The sequence below is a fragment of the Psittacula echo genome, assembly GCF_963264785.1.
Source record: "Psittacula echo genome assembly, chromosome: 9".
NCBI classification, from domain to species: domain Eukaryota; kingdom Metazoa; phylum Chordata; class Aves; order Psittaciformes; family Psittacidae; genus Psittacula; species Psittacula echo.
This window is the reverse complement of record NC_137745.1, coordinates 20815349-20829359: the sequence shown is the minus strand read 5'-3', so window position 1 is coordinate 20829359 and position 14011 is coordinate 20815349. Positions and strand designations below refer to the sequence as shown.

At 61.4% G+C, this 14011-nt stretch overlaps 3 protein-coding genes across 5 annotated transcripts; 1 reads left to right on the top strand and 2 right to left on the bottom strand.

Annotated features, from left to right (window-relative positions):
* Nucleotides 1–1275, top strand: H1-10 (H1.10 linker histone). Its single transcript, XM_080625493.1, has one exon. The coding sequence runs from the start codon at nucleotides 12–14 to the stop codon at nucleotides 675–677; it is 666 nt and encodes a 221-aa protein (XP_080481619.1). The 5' UTR covers nucleotides 1–11; the 3' UTR covers nucleotides 678–1275.
* A 2607-nt stretch (nucleotides 1276–3882) lies between these two features.
* Nucleotides 3883–6244, bottom strand: LOC308224956 (histone H2A type 2-B). Of its 2 annotated transcripts, none has more exons than XR_013957629.1 (2): nucleotides 4178–6234; nucleotides 3883–4049 (listed from the first exon to the last, which is right to left on the bottom strand). XR_013957629.1 is itself a non-coding variant. In XM_080625353.1 (2 exons), exon 2 carries the CDS (start codon nucleotides 6069–6071, stop codon nucleotides 5691–5693), a length of 381 nt encoding a protein of 126 aa, XP_080481479.1. In that variant the 5' UTR covers nucleotides 6072–6136; nucleotides 6209–6244; the 3' UTR covers nucleotides 3883–5690. The 2 variants fall into 2 exon arrangements, 1 of the variants encoding a protein (XP_080481479.1); XM_080625353.1 differs by having other exon boundaries at nucleotides 3883–6136; nucleotides 6209–6244.
* A 1504-nt stretch (nucleotides 6245–7748) lies between these two features.
* On the bottom strand, nucleotides 7749–14008 carry HMCES (5-hydroxymethylcytosine binding, ES cell specific). Of its 2 annotated transcripts, none has more exons than XM_080625336.1 (6): nucleotides 13124–14008; nucleotides 10759–10902; nucleotides 10358–10477; nucleotides 9690–9850; nucleotides 9156–9348; nucleotides 7749–8790 (listed from the first exon to the last, which is right to left on the bottom strand). In XM_080625336.1, exons 1-6 carry the CDS (start codon nucleotides 13304–13306, stop codon nucleotides 8584–8586), a joined length of 1008 nt encoding a protein of 335 aa, XP_080481462.1. In that variant the 5' UTR covers nucleotides 13307–14008; the 3' UTR covers nucleotides 7749–8583. The 2 variants fall into 2 exon arrangements, with proteins under 2 accessions (XP_080481462.1, XP_080481463.1); XM_080625337.1 differs by lacking the exon at nucleotides 13124–14008 and adding an exon at nucleotides 12694–13097.
* Between the last annotated feature and the right edge of the window lie 3 nt (nucleotides 14009–14011).

Below are 14011 nucleotides of genomic sequence, written 5' to 3'. Positions count from 1 at the left end.
CCCACGGCACCATGTCGGTGGAGCTGGAAGAAGCCGATCTCCCCCTGACCGAGGCGGAGGAGGTGCCGCTCGCCCCAGAGAAGAAAGCGGCCGCAAAGAAAGCGAAAGGTGGCGGCGGCTCCTCGTTGTCGCCGTCGAAGAAGAAAAAGAACAACAAGAAGAAGAACCAGCCGGGCAAATACAGCCAGCTGGTGGTGGAAACGATCCGCAAGCTGGGCGAGCGCAATGGCTCCTCGCTGGCCAAGATCTACAACGAAGCCAAGAAGGTGGCCTGGTTCGACCAGCAGAACGGCAGGACCTACCTAAAGTACTCCATCAAGGCGCTGGTGCAGAACGACACACTGCTCCAGGTCAAGGGCACCGGCGCCAACGGCTCTTTCAAGCTCAACAGGAAAAAGCTGGAAGGAGGTGGCGAGGGGGGCTCGGGCAGCAGCGCCCACAAGTCTCACAAGAAGGCGGCGGCGGCGGCCTCCACGTCCCGGCGGGCGGAGAAGAAGCCGGCGGCCAAGAGCAAGAAGCCCGAGAAGAAATCCCATAAGAAGGGAGCCGGCGGCGCGGCGGCGAAGAAAGACAAGGGCAAAGCCAAGAAGGCCACCAAGAAGGGAGCCGCGTCCCCCGGGGGCAAGAAGGTGAAGAAGTCGGCAAAGCCCAAGGCACTCAAGAGCAGGAAGGCATGAGAGCGGGGCGCAGGGAGCCCCCCGCCGCCCCCGGACTGTGAGCCCCGCGGCACGGACTGCTCCGCGGGCGGACCCCAGGGGACCCGCTTTGTCTTTGTGTTGCTGACTCGGCTCCGCAGCCGCTGCTGTACGCGGTGAGCGGGGCTGCGGTTGTCCCAGCCCCCCCTTCCCGCCGCCTTATTTCCTCCACTCCCCGCTCCCCCCATCCCGCGGCTGCTCCCCGATCGCGCCCTTTTGTTGTCGGCTGTGCCCCTCCCCGCGTGTAAACGGTTCCCGTCCGTGTCCCCCCCCGCCCCGTTCCTCCCCGGTGCTTCCCGGGGATTTTTCCCGCCCGGTTTCCGTGGCAACCATTGCGCGGCGGCGCCCCCGCGCCACGTGGGCCGGCTCCCGCCGCCAGGGCCCGCGCCGCGCCCCGCCGCCTCCAGCAGCCACGGCGCCCCCTATTGGCTCCCGGTCCCCCGCTGCCATGGCAACGGCCCGTTGGGCGCCAATTGGCTGCTTCGGCGTCGGGTGCTCTTAAAGGGGCCGTCCGCGGGGCGCGGGCTCAGGGCGCATCGCCAATGGCCTTTAATTCTGTTTGTAGCCGGTTTTGGGTTGATTTCCGTTATTTTTACGTGTGGGGGAGGGGGGGTCTTGGGGTGACTTTTGGGGTTTTTTTTTCATTTATCGTCGTTTCAAATAAATTGGTACAAAACGCCGCTCTCGTGTGCTGCCTGCGGCGCCGGGAACCCCAGGGGCTGCGGTTCCCCGGACATGGAGGGGACCCCCGTTCCCGCACCCCTCACTGCCCTGCCCGGAGCGGGACTGCGCTGTGCGGTGCGAGCGGCAGCGCGGGAAGGCAGAGCCTCACCGCACGCCCAACCCCGCGCCTATTTATAGCTCCCACCGCCGAGGTTGCATAAAGCCCTGCCGGGGATCTGGGCCAACGTGTGCTGCCGCCTGCAGCCCCGCACCCAGCGCGGCGACCCTCGGCTGGCAGCAGGGATGCTGGAGGCGGGGAAAGCCTGACCTGTGCGCTCTGCAGCAGGGCATGGAGCAGGCAGAGGGGCTGCGGCAGCACCACTGCACCTTGCAGGGGGCTGGGGTCAGGCCTGGGCCAGGCCAGGCTGGCTGCAAGGGAAGATGTCAGGAACAACCTCACACCACACTCTGCCACCTCCATCAGTGACAAAGGGGAGCATGAAGCAGGAGCATCTCCCCCTGAGCTGCTGCACCCAGTGTCTGTGGAGCACAGCACGGATTAACCCCAGGTACAAAAGCCCCTGAGCAGGGGACAGAGGGACAACAGCCCCAGACCCTATGTAGCTGCTTTATTCCTTTGTCCCTCAGAGCACCAGCAGGGAGTGGGGAAGTGAGTTTTACTTCCTGAAGATCCATCAATACATTCAAGCAAGGGAAGCCAGGAGAGCTCCTCAGAGCCCAGCGAGGCTCTGCAGCTGGGAGGCTGCAGCCTCCAGGGCTGCCCACCCCAAGCTTGAGCCCCTGCCCACATTCTCCAGTACCAGGAGAGCTGTCACAATCCCACACACACCTGGGGTTGCCTCCTTGGTCTAGAGACACTGCAGGTTTCAGAGGGCTGAGGGGTTGCTCCTGTGAGGTCCAGCCAGTCCCACTCCAGTGCTTCACTCCAGCCTCAAGCTCCTGGGGCTGCAGGCAGAGGGGTGTCCCCTCCCCAAGACTGGGGCGTCACCAACAGCACCTGCAAGGCAAATTGCTCCACTGGTAAGGAACCACTGCCAAGGTCACCACCACCACGATGGTCAAGGACCAGAGGCATTCCTGTAGGCAGGAATTGGGCAGGTGAGGGCAGCAGGAGGCAGTGGATGACACCTCTGGGTCAGCATCTTACCTTGGAGAAGGAGACTGCCAGGGGCTGTGCTGCTGGAGCACCCCCAGCAGCTCCCACAGGTGCTGATGGCCACAAGGATCAGGCTCTGGAGAGAAACCCAACCCCGAGGACCTCCTGGGACCAGTGACTCCAGTCTCATCCCCAGACACAGCCAGTACCAGAGCCATGTGGAGGCTGCTGCACGTGCACAGAGACAGCATCACTGCCAGGGCCGTGATCTCACCTTCGGGTGCCCATGAGGAGGCAGGGGAAGAGCACACACTCCCATAAAAGCAGACCCACAGACACCCTTCAGGATCCCAAGACCACTGGGGAGGCTCTACTCAGCCAAGTCCTTCACATTCCATCATCTCAACTGCTCTGGTGCACTGAGGCATTCGGAGGAACCAGGACCAACAACACTGCTCCTCAGAACCCCTCTGTGGAGCTGCAGGCTCGAAGGTGCCAGAGTCCACTCCAGCTTTCTACTGAAGACCACGACTTCCCCTCTGCCAGTGATGACGATGCTCAGATGTGGAGTTCAGGAGGTGATGCAGGTCAAGCACCTCAGCAGCACTCGGTGACAGACAGGATTTCCTTAGGGCTGCTTTCTGACAGCCCAGCAGGTCCATCACGTGCTTGGTGGAGGCGGCTCAGCACTGAGAGCACCACATGTGCCACCAGCTCCCAGTCACAGCTGTGGGCATCATCCCACCAGCATCGGCACAGCCACACCATGGCTGGGACAGCTACAGAGCTCCTCAGCCCTCGGGGTGCAGTGCAGCACCCCAACACATCCCCATCCTTGCCCCAGGGCACTCCAATTTAAAGCCTGTTTCTGCCTTTTGCAGTGTTCAGCAGTGGGACAGGGCAGCTGTCAGAGACCAGCCCAGCAGCTCCAGTCCTGACCCACACCTTCCATAGCCCCACACAGCCCTCACCAGCACCCAGCTGACCATGCTGGAAGCTGTCTGAGACTCACACGATGCTTTCTCCCCACAGCCCAAGCAGGGAGCAGCTGTGCCTTGCAGACCCATCCCCAGACCAGCAAACCAGGAGATCCCCAAGGAAGGGAGTGAGACCCAGCCCCTTATCTCCAGACCTCTCCCTATCCCTTCAGGATCAGCATTTCCCATCTCTGCCTACTTGCCTGCAGGTCACTCACAGGTGCCAAGGAACTCATGGGGTGGGAGGAAGCTCCTGGGTCCAGCCTCACTCCTCAGGGGCAGCTCAGGCTTCCTGGTACTGGTCACAGAGCACCCAGGCAACGTGACATTCCCATAGCAAAGAGAAGAGCCAGGTAAGGGTTTAACCTGTTCCGGAGGCAGGAAGAGACTGCTTGTCTGAGAGAAGGGCAAGCAGGACCTCTGCCAGGCCACATCTGGTGTCAACAGCAGTCCTCGGAGGAAGCTGCACCAGAGCTCCTGCAGCCCAGGCATGGAGCGGGGACAAGACAGAGCACACTGGACAGCATTCAAGAGGGAACCAGTTTAATCAGATACGGGGTTTGCACCGTTCTTTCCAGTATCACAAGTCTGCGTTTGCTGTTAAGAGATACAAAGCACTCAGGTTGTACAGAACATGGGCCTGGGGGGAACGAAAGGGACAGAACAAGACACTGGGATACAGACACATCGACCTCTGCGCTGGGAAACCCCTTGCCCCATCTCACCACAGCAGCAGCCGCTTCCAGGAAGAGGAGGGATCCTGGGCTCCGTGCTGGCCACCCCGCACCCCACCAAGGTCAGGGCATCCCAGGGGACACGTCTGCACCCGCATCAGCACGGCACATTCCATACGGGAGTGAAAATCCCGTCATAAACCCACTGACAAGCACCAGGTTCAGCTTCTCTATAATAATAACAAACTCAGAGCCAGGGCAAGTTACTTCATCATAGGATTTAGCAGCGGATTCAGAGGTTGAACACATGCTACTTACAGCACATAAGGAGGATGCTCATTTTCGCTGTTTACTTAAAAACCATGTTGTGAGGGTCCAATCGCCCGACACTGATGCATGCACACGGGGATCGGCCCCCATGCAAGCAGGGCAAGCTGCCTCTGCACCAGCCATCCTGGGTGCCACGGGCCGGAAACTGGCCCCGCGCTCACCCTGAGCCCACACAGCCGGGAAACAGACACGGCACCAGCCAGGAGCGGGCTCAATACAGACTCCAGGGGGGTTAAAACCCATTAATCCATGGAGGGTTACAGTTAACGGAGATCATCGTTGCTTTATTTCCCAGAACCAGGAATAGTGCGGAACAAACGAACAACGGGAAGGACAGACACGGGAATATCATCTCCGGGAGTGGAGCCAGGGCTCGGGGAGCTCCGGGCGAGGTGAACGGCTGCTGCAGCCGGAGGCAGGCAGCGATGGAGCCACAGCAGAAGATGGCAGCTCCCGCCTGACCTTGCGACGCTCTCCGAGGGGATTTGTCACCGCAGCCTCCACCCTACCCCAGCAAGACCCACGGCACATGGCATCCTGCAGCTCCCGCCTGGGGGTGCTGGGGAAGGTGACTTTGCAGGGAGGGACCCGAAATAAGGGGCAGTAAAATAAATAGGAGCAGGGCCTCTTGACAGCGGGCGATGCAGGAGCTTCACCAGCAGCAGGCCCGAGCAGTCACTTCTCGCCAGCGGAGAAACTTTTCCTCCTTTTCACATTCCCCAGCCCCTGCACTCCCCGCTGCAGTGAGGCCGGGGGGGAGAATGGCTGGGGCGGGGGGGGGGGGGGAGACAGCAGCGTCGAGTCCCAGCCTCAGACCGGGATGAGCAGGGGAAGCTGGGGGGAACCCTGCACAGTCCCGGCGCTGGCGGAGGGGAGAGACATCCGGGGGTGCCCGTGGCCACCCCAGTGCCAGCCGCAACCACCCACAGCAGCTCCGCGCCGTGCCCCAGCCATACAGCTCCGGATGCTGCCGCGGCTGAAAGCTGTGATCCAGCTGCCTCCTCCAGACTTCCAGCGGGAAGAGGGGCAGGATGGGGGCACACGCAGGGCCTGGCCTTCCCCGGCGCCCTGCCGCAGCCCGGGCTGGGGGCTAATAGGGGTCTGGCAGGGTGCTGCCGGGGTTCAGCACCCAGCCCGGGCTGGGGGACAGGAAGGGGAACCCCAACCCCATGGGGAGGGGAGGTGGGGCAGTGGTGAGAAGGGGGCCGGGGTGGGGGGGCTGAAGGGGCAGCGCTCACTTCTTGGAGCTCTGCGTCTTCTTGGGCAGCAGCACAGCCTGGATGTTGGGCAGGACGCCGCCCTGCGCGATGGTCACGCCGCCCAGCAGCTTGTTGAGCTCCTCGTCGTTGCGGATGGCGAGCTGCAGGTGCCGCGGGATGATGCGCGTCTTCTTGTTGTCGCGGGCCGCGTTGCCCGCCAGCTCCAGGATCTCAGCCGAGAGGTACTCCAGCACGGCCGCCAGGTACACCGGCGCCCCGGCGCCCACCCGCTCCGCGTAGTTCCCCTTGCGCAGCAGCCGGTGCACCCGGCCCACGGGGAACTGCAGCCCGGCCCGCGACGAGCGCGACTTGGCCTTGGCCCGCGCCTTGCCGCCGGACTTGCCCCGGCCCGACATGGCCGCAGGCAGCGGCCCCTCGCCGCCGCCTCGCAAGGAGCGCCGCGCACAGACGGTCCCGGCGCCTGCGGGGACACAAACTCCGTTACCCCGCGCCGGGCCCCTCCGTTCCCGCCCGCCGCTGCCGCCGCGCTTACCCGCAGCAGCCGCCGCCGAACCTCCCTGCGCGCCGCCCGCCGCCGCACTAATAGCGTCGCCGCCGCCGCGCCGCGGATATCGCTGCCCGCCCCGCCGCCCGCCCTTCCCATTGGTGGCCGCCGCGGCCGGCGCGGCGCTGATTGGTGGCTCCGCCGATCCCTGATTTGCATAGGGCTCGCAGCGCACCAGTTCTGCTTCGGGGTCGGCGCCCAGGGCAGCTCCCGGGGGGAGCGCCCGAGCTCGGCCCCTGCCCGGGGCGGTCCCGGCTCCCAAGCGGCCGCACCAGCGCTCCCCCACACCCGGCAGCCGCCCCGGGGCCGCGGAGGGGCTTTGGTCGGAGCCCCGGTGGGTGCCCCGGCAGCGCAACGCCCCCCCGCTGCCCCTTTTGCCCTGCCCAAGCCCGTAGCCCCCTTCTCAGCCGGAGCCGCTCCTGGGATGGTGCCAGGGTACGCGGGGAGCCCCATATGGAGCATTCCCCCCGCCGGCAGCGAGCGGTGCCTTCACTGCCAGAGCATCATCCATCAAAGGGAAACGCTGCTCCCCAGCCAGTTTTGGTGCCAGGTCATGCCGGGCTGCTGCTGTCATCTCCCCACCAGGTAGGAGCAACCTCTGCAAACAGCGCTGAGTGAGCAGCCAGGCTCCAGTTTAAAGGTGCTGTAGCTCAGCAGTAACACCTCCTCACTAAATCCTCAGCGTAGGGGTTCTTTTTGGTGATGCTGCTGGTGGTGCTCAGAGCCTGGGGGGAGATAATCTGTACCCTGCGTGTCTGCATTGCCACTGCCTCCTCAGTGGAAGGATGATGCTCCCCAGAGTGGATAAGGTGAGCGTCCCCCACTCGTGTTGAGCATCTTCACTTCCTCCACTGCAATTGGAGACCTGGAATGAACTTGAGCCGATGACCTTCAGAAAAGCCTGAACTGCAGCTACCACCAGCCAGGCCGGGGCAGCTGAGCCACTCACTCTGCAGGAGCAATGAGGAGGCAGCAAGAGAAACCTGTCCGAGGGCTCCTGACACAGAGGTGACAGCCTCAAGCACCTGAAACCCTCTTTATTGTGCTAGGAGCTGCTCGTTCAGTGACTCTCTTGCCTCAAGTCACCATGGGAGTGCTGAGGAGCCAGCCAGCAACAGGCTTTCGGGCTGGAAATCCTAATCCCATCTCAGCTTCCCACGAGCAAGGAGCCCTTCTGGGCTCACAAGGGATTCAGGGAGGGATTTGGCTCCAAGAGCACTCGGGACTCCCTGGATCCCTGTCCTGCCGCCCCACTCTGCTGTCTCTCTCCAGGGACAAGCCCCAGCTACAGCCACCCCTGCAGCTCCTCAGATCATACAAGAGGAGCCCCAGAATAAATCCCCAGGGACTATTTTCCTCTGGCAAATGGAAATGCTGCAGCAGCAGGGCCCTGTCAGTACCTGGAGAGCTCAGCAGTGGGTACCTGGCCTCCCCCTCACCAGACAGGGAGGAGAGATGAGCTCTCCCTGCAGAACAGGGCTGGGGTGGGCAAGGGGCACGCACACACAGCAGGATATTGTGCAGTGAAGCAGTGAACTCCATTTTATTGCTTCCAACAGGACTGAATGGTGCTTTCCACCAAAGGTCCCACCGTGTAAGGCTTTTGGTCTGTAACATCTGGCTGTGTACAAAATCCCTGACCTCAAACCCAAGCGCCCGGCGCCGTTCTGCAGCAGCGCTTTGGTGAGCTGAGCTTTCCCCTGCGCGCCCTGTGTGAGCCAGAGCATCAGCCCTGCACAGACCAGGAAAATCCGCTCCGAGCCTTCAAATCCCATTAACAAATGATTGCAGGAACAACGTGACCCAGACGCGCTGCCCCGGGCTCCCCTCGCACAGCTTCTGGATTTGGAGCCAGGGCTGCACGTGCTGCAGCACGGGATGACTCCGGGGTTTCCTCCTGGCGCTTATGGCGTGCTCCTCAGTACCACAGAGGGCGAGAGCTTTAGGAAGGAGTTTGTACAGAACCAATAAGGAATGAAACAGAAAAGAGGCATTAGTTTGATACCAAAGTAAAAGGGAACAGAAGAGACATGAACGATGAGCACTGCCAGGAGGCAGCAGCAACTCCTCTCTGGCAGGCTCGGATGCTTCTCAGGGCTTTATCTGTGCTTGGCACAAGTGAGTGGCTGGAGGGAGGCCAGCAGGTTACACCCTCTCCCATCAGCACCAGGCAAAGCCAAAACCTTTAAAGACAAACACCAGCCTTTAACAAAACACCAAGAACAGAGACAACAACCTAGAGCACTGAATCAGCACCTGAGAGGCTCCGAGAATCTCAACACCATCCACAAAGCCTTCCAAAACCACTACTCCTTGTGCTTCGGGAGACCAGGAGGAGGAAGGATGCCTGGGTTCAGCTGAGCCTAACCCTTGTGCTTCTTGGCAGGCAGCTCCCCCTCCTTCCCCAGCCACTGCTGCAGGATTCCTGCGCTGGTTTTCCTGGGGGAAGGGCTGTGGTTGAACTGCCTCGTCCCCTTGGGCAAAGCGTTTTCTTTCTTCTGGGGAGAGCCCTCCTCCGAGTTCTTCAACCAGCCCAGCATCACTTGGCTGCTGCAGGTGCCTTTGGCCTCCTGGAGAGACAAAAGGCAGTGGGAGAGAGGTCAGAAACACGGTGGGAGCTGGTCCCAGGGGGGATGTGGAGATGAGCATTGGCCCTGCTGCCATCAGCCACATCTGCAGGACATTCCGTGGCTGCTGTGAACAGCCTTGTTCCAAGCCCCATTCCACATGGAATTTGCCTCATTTGGCAAAGAAACCCTGGCAAGGGGTGACAGTTTACTTCCGGAAAGGAGGGAAGGGAATTTATTCAGGGCTCTGCACTCCCACATGGAGCACAGGCAAGCCCTGCACACGCTGCCTGCTGCTGCCCCTCCAGCCAGCACCGTCCCTGCTCAGGGACATCACCATGGCCAAGCTCTCCCCCGCCAGCACCCACCTTCTTGGCTCCCAGCTCGATGGGTGCTAGACACTCGGGTGCGTTGTTGCGGATGCTGTTGACAAAGGTGGACACCGGGTGGAAAATGATGTTCTCTATGGGCTGGATGAGTTTAACTGCTTCCTGGGTTGGCACTTCAGCAAAATCCAGCCATTTTGCGATGGCGTCGTCCCCATCCAGGATGGCCGGCATCCTAGGGGATGAGACAGTCAGATATGGCAGAATGCAGGGGGCAAAAGCCAGGCTTGTAAGCTAGGAAGGAGCCAGCAGCTCAGGGGGAAACCCTAAAACCTCAGTGTTATCAGCGTTGTCCACAGGCTAAAGTCAAAACCACAGCAGTGCACCAGCTACCAAGGAGGAGAGCAATGACTGCTGCAGCTGAAGCCAGGACATCTGCAAAGGGCATCAGCCGCTGGTCCCAAAGGAGCTGGTATTTTCCTCCAGGACATCAGGAGGAGGCAGGGCTCCCTGCCAGACCAGTGTTAGGCACAGCTTCCTCCCCTGCCTGTAGCCCCCTTGTCCCCTCTCACTTGCCTGTGATGGATGAAGCTCAGGTCCTTGGAGGCATCCACAGTGATGATGGTGTATGTGTACAGTGCTTCTCCTCCCGCTGGTGGCTCCCAGCAGTCGAAGATCCCGGCCATGGTGAGCAACCTCCATCCCTTCCATTCCTCATCTCCCTCCTTCTCCTCGACCTGCAGGAGAGAGGCCCCATTGCCCAACAGAGCTGACCCACAGGCAGCTGCAGCACCACAGACGGGCTGGAGCTGTGGCAGGTCAACAGCTCGGACCTAAGTGATGAACTGAGCTCATTTGAGGGCTTCGAGGAGCCCTTCTGCTGGTTCAAGGTAACTGCAGGAGAGGAAGCAGGAGCCTCATTGTCCCGCAGGAGAGCCGGCTCCTCCTGTGCTTCCGAACACCCGCCTGCCAGCTCAGCAAAGAAAGAGGTAGCGAAACTCCCAGCCTGGTCCCCTGAGCCACACATCACCCCCATGCAAATCACAGCAGTGCAGAGCACTGAGCATGACGGTGCTGCTGCTGCTCCTCTCCCAGCCCGGGACCGCAGCAGCGGGACCACTGCCCGCACAGGGACACCCCCGAGCCCCAGCAGCGACAGCCAGGGATGGGCCCGGCCGAGGGAAGGGGCTCCAGCAGGAGGGAGCAGGGCTCTGAGCTGGGTGTGAGGATGAGGGATCCCGTACCGCGGTGTCCTTGGTCTGGGGGAAGTGGATGAAATACGGCTGCTTTCCCCCTCTCTGCTGCTGCCACTCGTAGAAGCCGTCAGCCAGGACCACGCAGCGCTTGCCCTTGAGCAGAGCACCCTGGGGGGAAAGCACAGGGGTGAGCGGTGGCACTGGGCAAGCTGCGACGAAAGACGGGGACCCAGCCCAGCCGCTGCCTCTCGGGGCTCCCCCACCAGTGCTGTGATCAAAGGTGCTTCACCAGCAGCTTCAGTTCTTCTGCTTCAATACAGCCCCAGTGCAGGGACTCGTCCCTGTGCAGCTGGCAAACAGGGACTAGTACTCGCCAGCGAGATGCTCCAGCTCTGGTTTTGCTGGTCTAAGATCTCCCCAAGCTGGACTCACAGCCAGCAGCAGCTCACCTTGTAGGAGGCCTTGCTCAGCATGGTGTCGCTGCGGCAGTTGGAGGTGTTAAACGGCATTTTGGAAGGGTCGTCCTGTTTGAACCAGGAGGGGACCAGGCCCCAGCGCATATCCATGAGGACCCGCTCAGAGGAGTCAGCATCCTTGTGAAGGAGACAGAGGAACACCCCTGGTCAGAGCCACGTCATGGGGACCATGAGCATCCACACTGACCGAGAGGGGCCTCACGGAGCCCTGCGGAAGAGGCTTCCCTCCCATCATGCAGAAACAGCCGCTTGTTGGAACCCTTTGCACGTGGTTAAAGGCTTTTCTGTACGAATTAATGCTCAGCACAAAGCACAACCGGGATAACGGGCAGCCCAGAGCCTCCAGCGAGGCTCGCCCCACCGCTCCCTGCAGGAATTAACGCGGTTTTCCTTCTGGACACACTAACGGCCGTGTGGGGCTGGCACTGGGGTCCTCAGCGCTTCCCTCTTCGCAGCGAGGTCCCGGGGGTGCAAACCTCACCTTCATTTGAATAACGTGATTCCGGCTGGCCCTGGTCCCTGGCACCCTGAGCTCTGCACAGCACCTGCCCTCGGACACTGGTTGTGGCTTTCGCTTCCCCCCAGCTCGCTCTCACTTTCTGCCCGCAGCACGCGGCTGGGGACCGAGGCCTGAAGAACGGCCGCGGATACATACATCTGTATGTGCATATAGATATATACACGTATAAAGCACTGTATGCTATAGGTGCATGTATATAGGGACGGGTATGTTTTGTGGAGGCTTCCGCAGCCTCTCACAGCTCAGGAGTGGGAAAAGGGGCACCTCACACTGCACCTGCATCCTACAGCATGGTCAGAGACAAGGGGTGGCTGCTGTCACACTCCCAGCCCCACGTTCCTCTGCTCCAGGAGCTTGTTGGCTGCTTAAGGGGAAATCATGGAATCATCATAGAATGATTCGTGTTGAAGGGACCTTAAAGCTCATCCATTGCCAACCCCTGCCACAGGCAGGGACCCCTTCCACTGGAGCAGGGTGCTCCAAGCCCCTGTGTCCAACCTGGCCTTGAGCACTGCCAGGGATGTGGGACCCCAAGGCAGCGCAGGAGGGTAGGAGGGACGCCCGGATCAGGGGGGGTCAGTTCAGAGCACCCAACTTCACCCCACTGAGCACAGAAGAGCCGCAGCTCACTGGGCACCCTCTCATGTGGAAACCAAGTGAGATGCACCAACAGCCGTTGTCATGGTTTGAGCCCAGCTGGTAACTCAGAACCACGCAGCCGCTCACTCATGGGGAGGAGAATGGAAAGAATGTGAACCCCACAGGTTGAGACAAGAGCAGTCCGGTAACTGAGTATAACACAAACCCACTGCTGCTGCCACCAGTAATGATGAGAAGGGGAATAACAAGGGGAGAGAATATAAAACTGAAAGGGGAAAAGGAAAAGAAAGCAATGAACACAAGCGATGTCCAATACAACCGCTCACCACCCACCGACTGATACCCAGCCCGACCCGAGCAGCGATCTGAGCTTTCTGGGTGACTCCCCCCAGTTTCTGTACTGAGCAGGACCACTCCTGCTCACCCCAGGACCGCTCCTGCTCACCCCAGAACAGCCGTACTGGCTGGGGAGGCTCTGGAGAGGCTGAAACTCGCCAGAACAGGGTCACCACCACGGTACCATTATTCACAGCATGGAGCTGAGGGGTTTGGCTCTGCTCTCCTGCCCATGACCTGCACACACTCGGCAGCACTGTGAAAGGAGAAAGCCCCAGAAACCCAGGGTAAACCCAGCCGAGCAGTTACAGACACTGCGGGAAAATCTGCCACAGGCAATCACTTACACACGAATTTGGGAGAAAACAGAGCACTCATGGAAGTGTGGCACCAATCCCCCCACACACACACACCCCCCGCCTTAGGAGCACACAAATACCAAGAAGAGATACCTGTGGAATTAGAAACTCCATCGCAAGCCACACACACTGAGCAAAGAGGAGCCAGAGAAGCCGGTGACTCTTTACAGGAGTAACACACACTTGACCCACAGCCTGGGAACTCTTCCCTGTGCTGAGGCGCTGGCACAGGGTGCCCAGAGAAGCTGTGGCTGCCCCATCCCTGGCAGTGTTCAAGGCCAGGTTGGACACAGGGGCTTGGAGCACCCTGCTCCAGTGGAAGGGGTCCCTGCCCGTGGTTGGAGCCGGACGAGCGTTAAGGTCCCTTCAGCACAAACCACTCCATGGCTCTGTGACCGCGGCTCACCCCGGGTCCCCCCCGCCCCATCCCAGCCCGGGCCAACCTCGAGCTCCCCCGCAGGAAGCGCAGGGGCCGCGGCGCCCTTGTCTCGGTGCGGAAGGGGGGGGGGAGCAGGGCCCGTACCTGCTGGAGGTGCCGGCGGGACAGCAGCACGGGGCCGCTGGACTGCGGGCCCTTGTTGTACGAGGGCCGGTACCGCTCCGCGCGGATCCATTCGGGCTCCCGCCGCCGGCCCCGCCGGTCGCGGTAGGCGCAGGCCCGGCGGAGGTTGTCGGCGCCCAGAGAGCAGGCGGTGCGGCCGCACATCCCGGCGGAACGGAGCGGAACCGGGCCCAGAGCCTCGATAGGGCCCGCGAGCGGGCTCCGCCCCGCGGGGAGGCGGGTGCGGGGGGGCCGGGAGCGGCTCCGCCTCCCGGGGACAGGCCGGGAGCTGGGGCACGGCTGGGGCTGCAGTGAGGGCTGGAGCAGCGCTGCTCTGGAGCCAGGCTGAGAGAGCTGGGCTGGGTCAGCCTGGACAAGAGAAGGCTCCTGAAGGGGAGACCTTAGAGCAGCTCCAGTGGCTAAAGGGGCTGCAGGAAACCTGGAGAGGGGCTTGGGACAAGGGCCTGTAGGGACAGGACAAGGGGAATGGCTTTAACCTGCCAGAGGGGAGACTGAGATGAGCTCTTAGGCAGAAGCTCTTCCCTGTGAGGGTGCTGAGGCGCTGGCACAGGGTGCCCAGAGAAGCTGTGGCTGCCCCATCCCTGGCAGTGTTCAAGGCCAGGCTGGACACAGGGGCTTGGAGCAAGCTGCTCCAGTGGAAGGTGTCCCTGCCCATGGCAGGGGTTTGAAACTGGATGAGCTTTAAGGTCCTTTCCAACCCAAACCAGTCTGGGATGCTATGAGATGGGTTTATCTGAATGACATCAAATGGTCAGGAAGCGGCTGTCACAGCCCAGCTTAGCCTCTCCTCCCAAGCTCCATGTGACCCTCCCATGCCAGGAGACAAAGCACGCTGTAAAATCAGAGCTT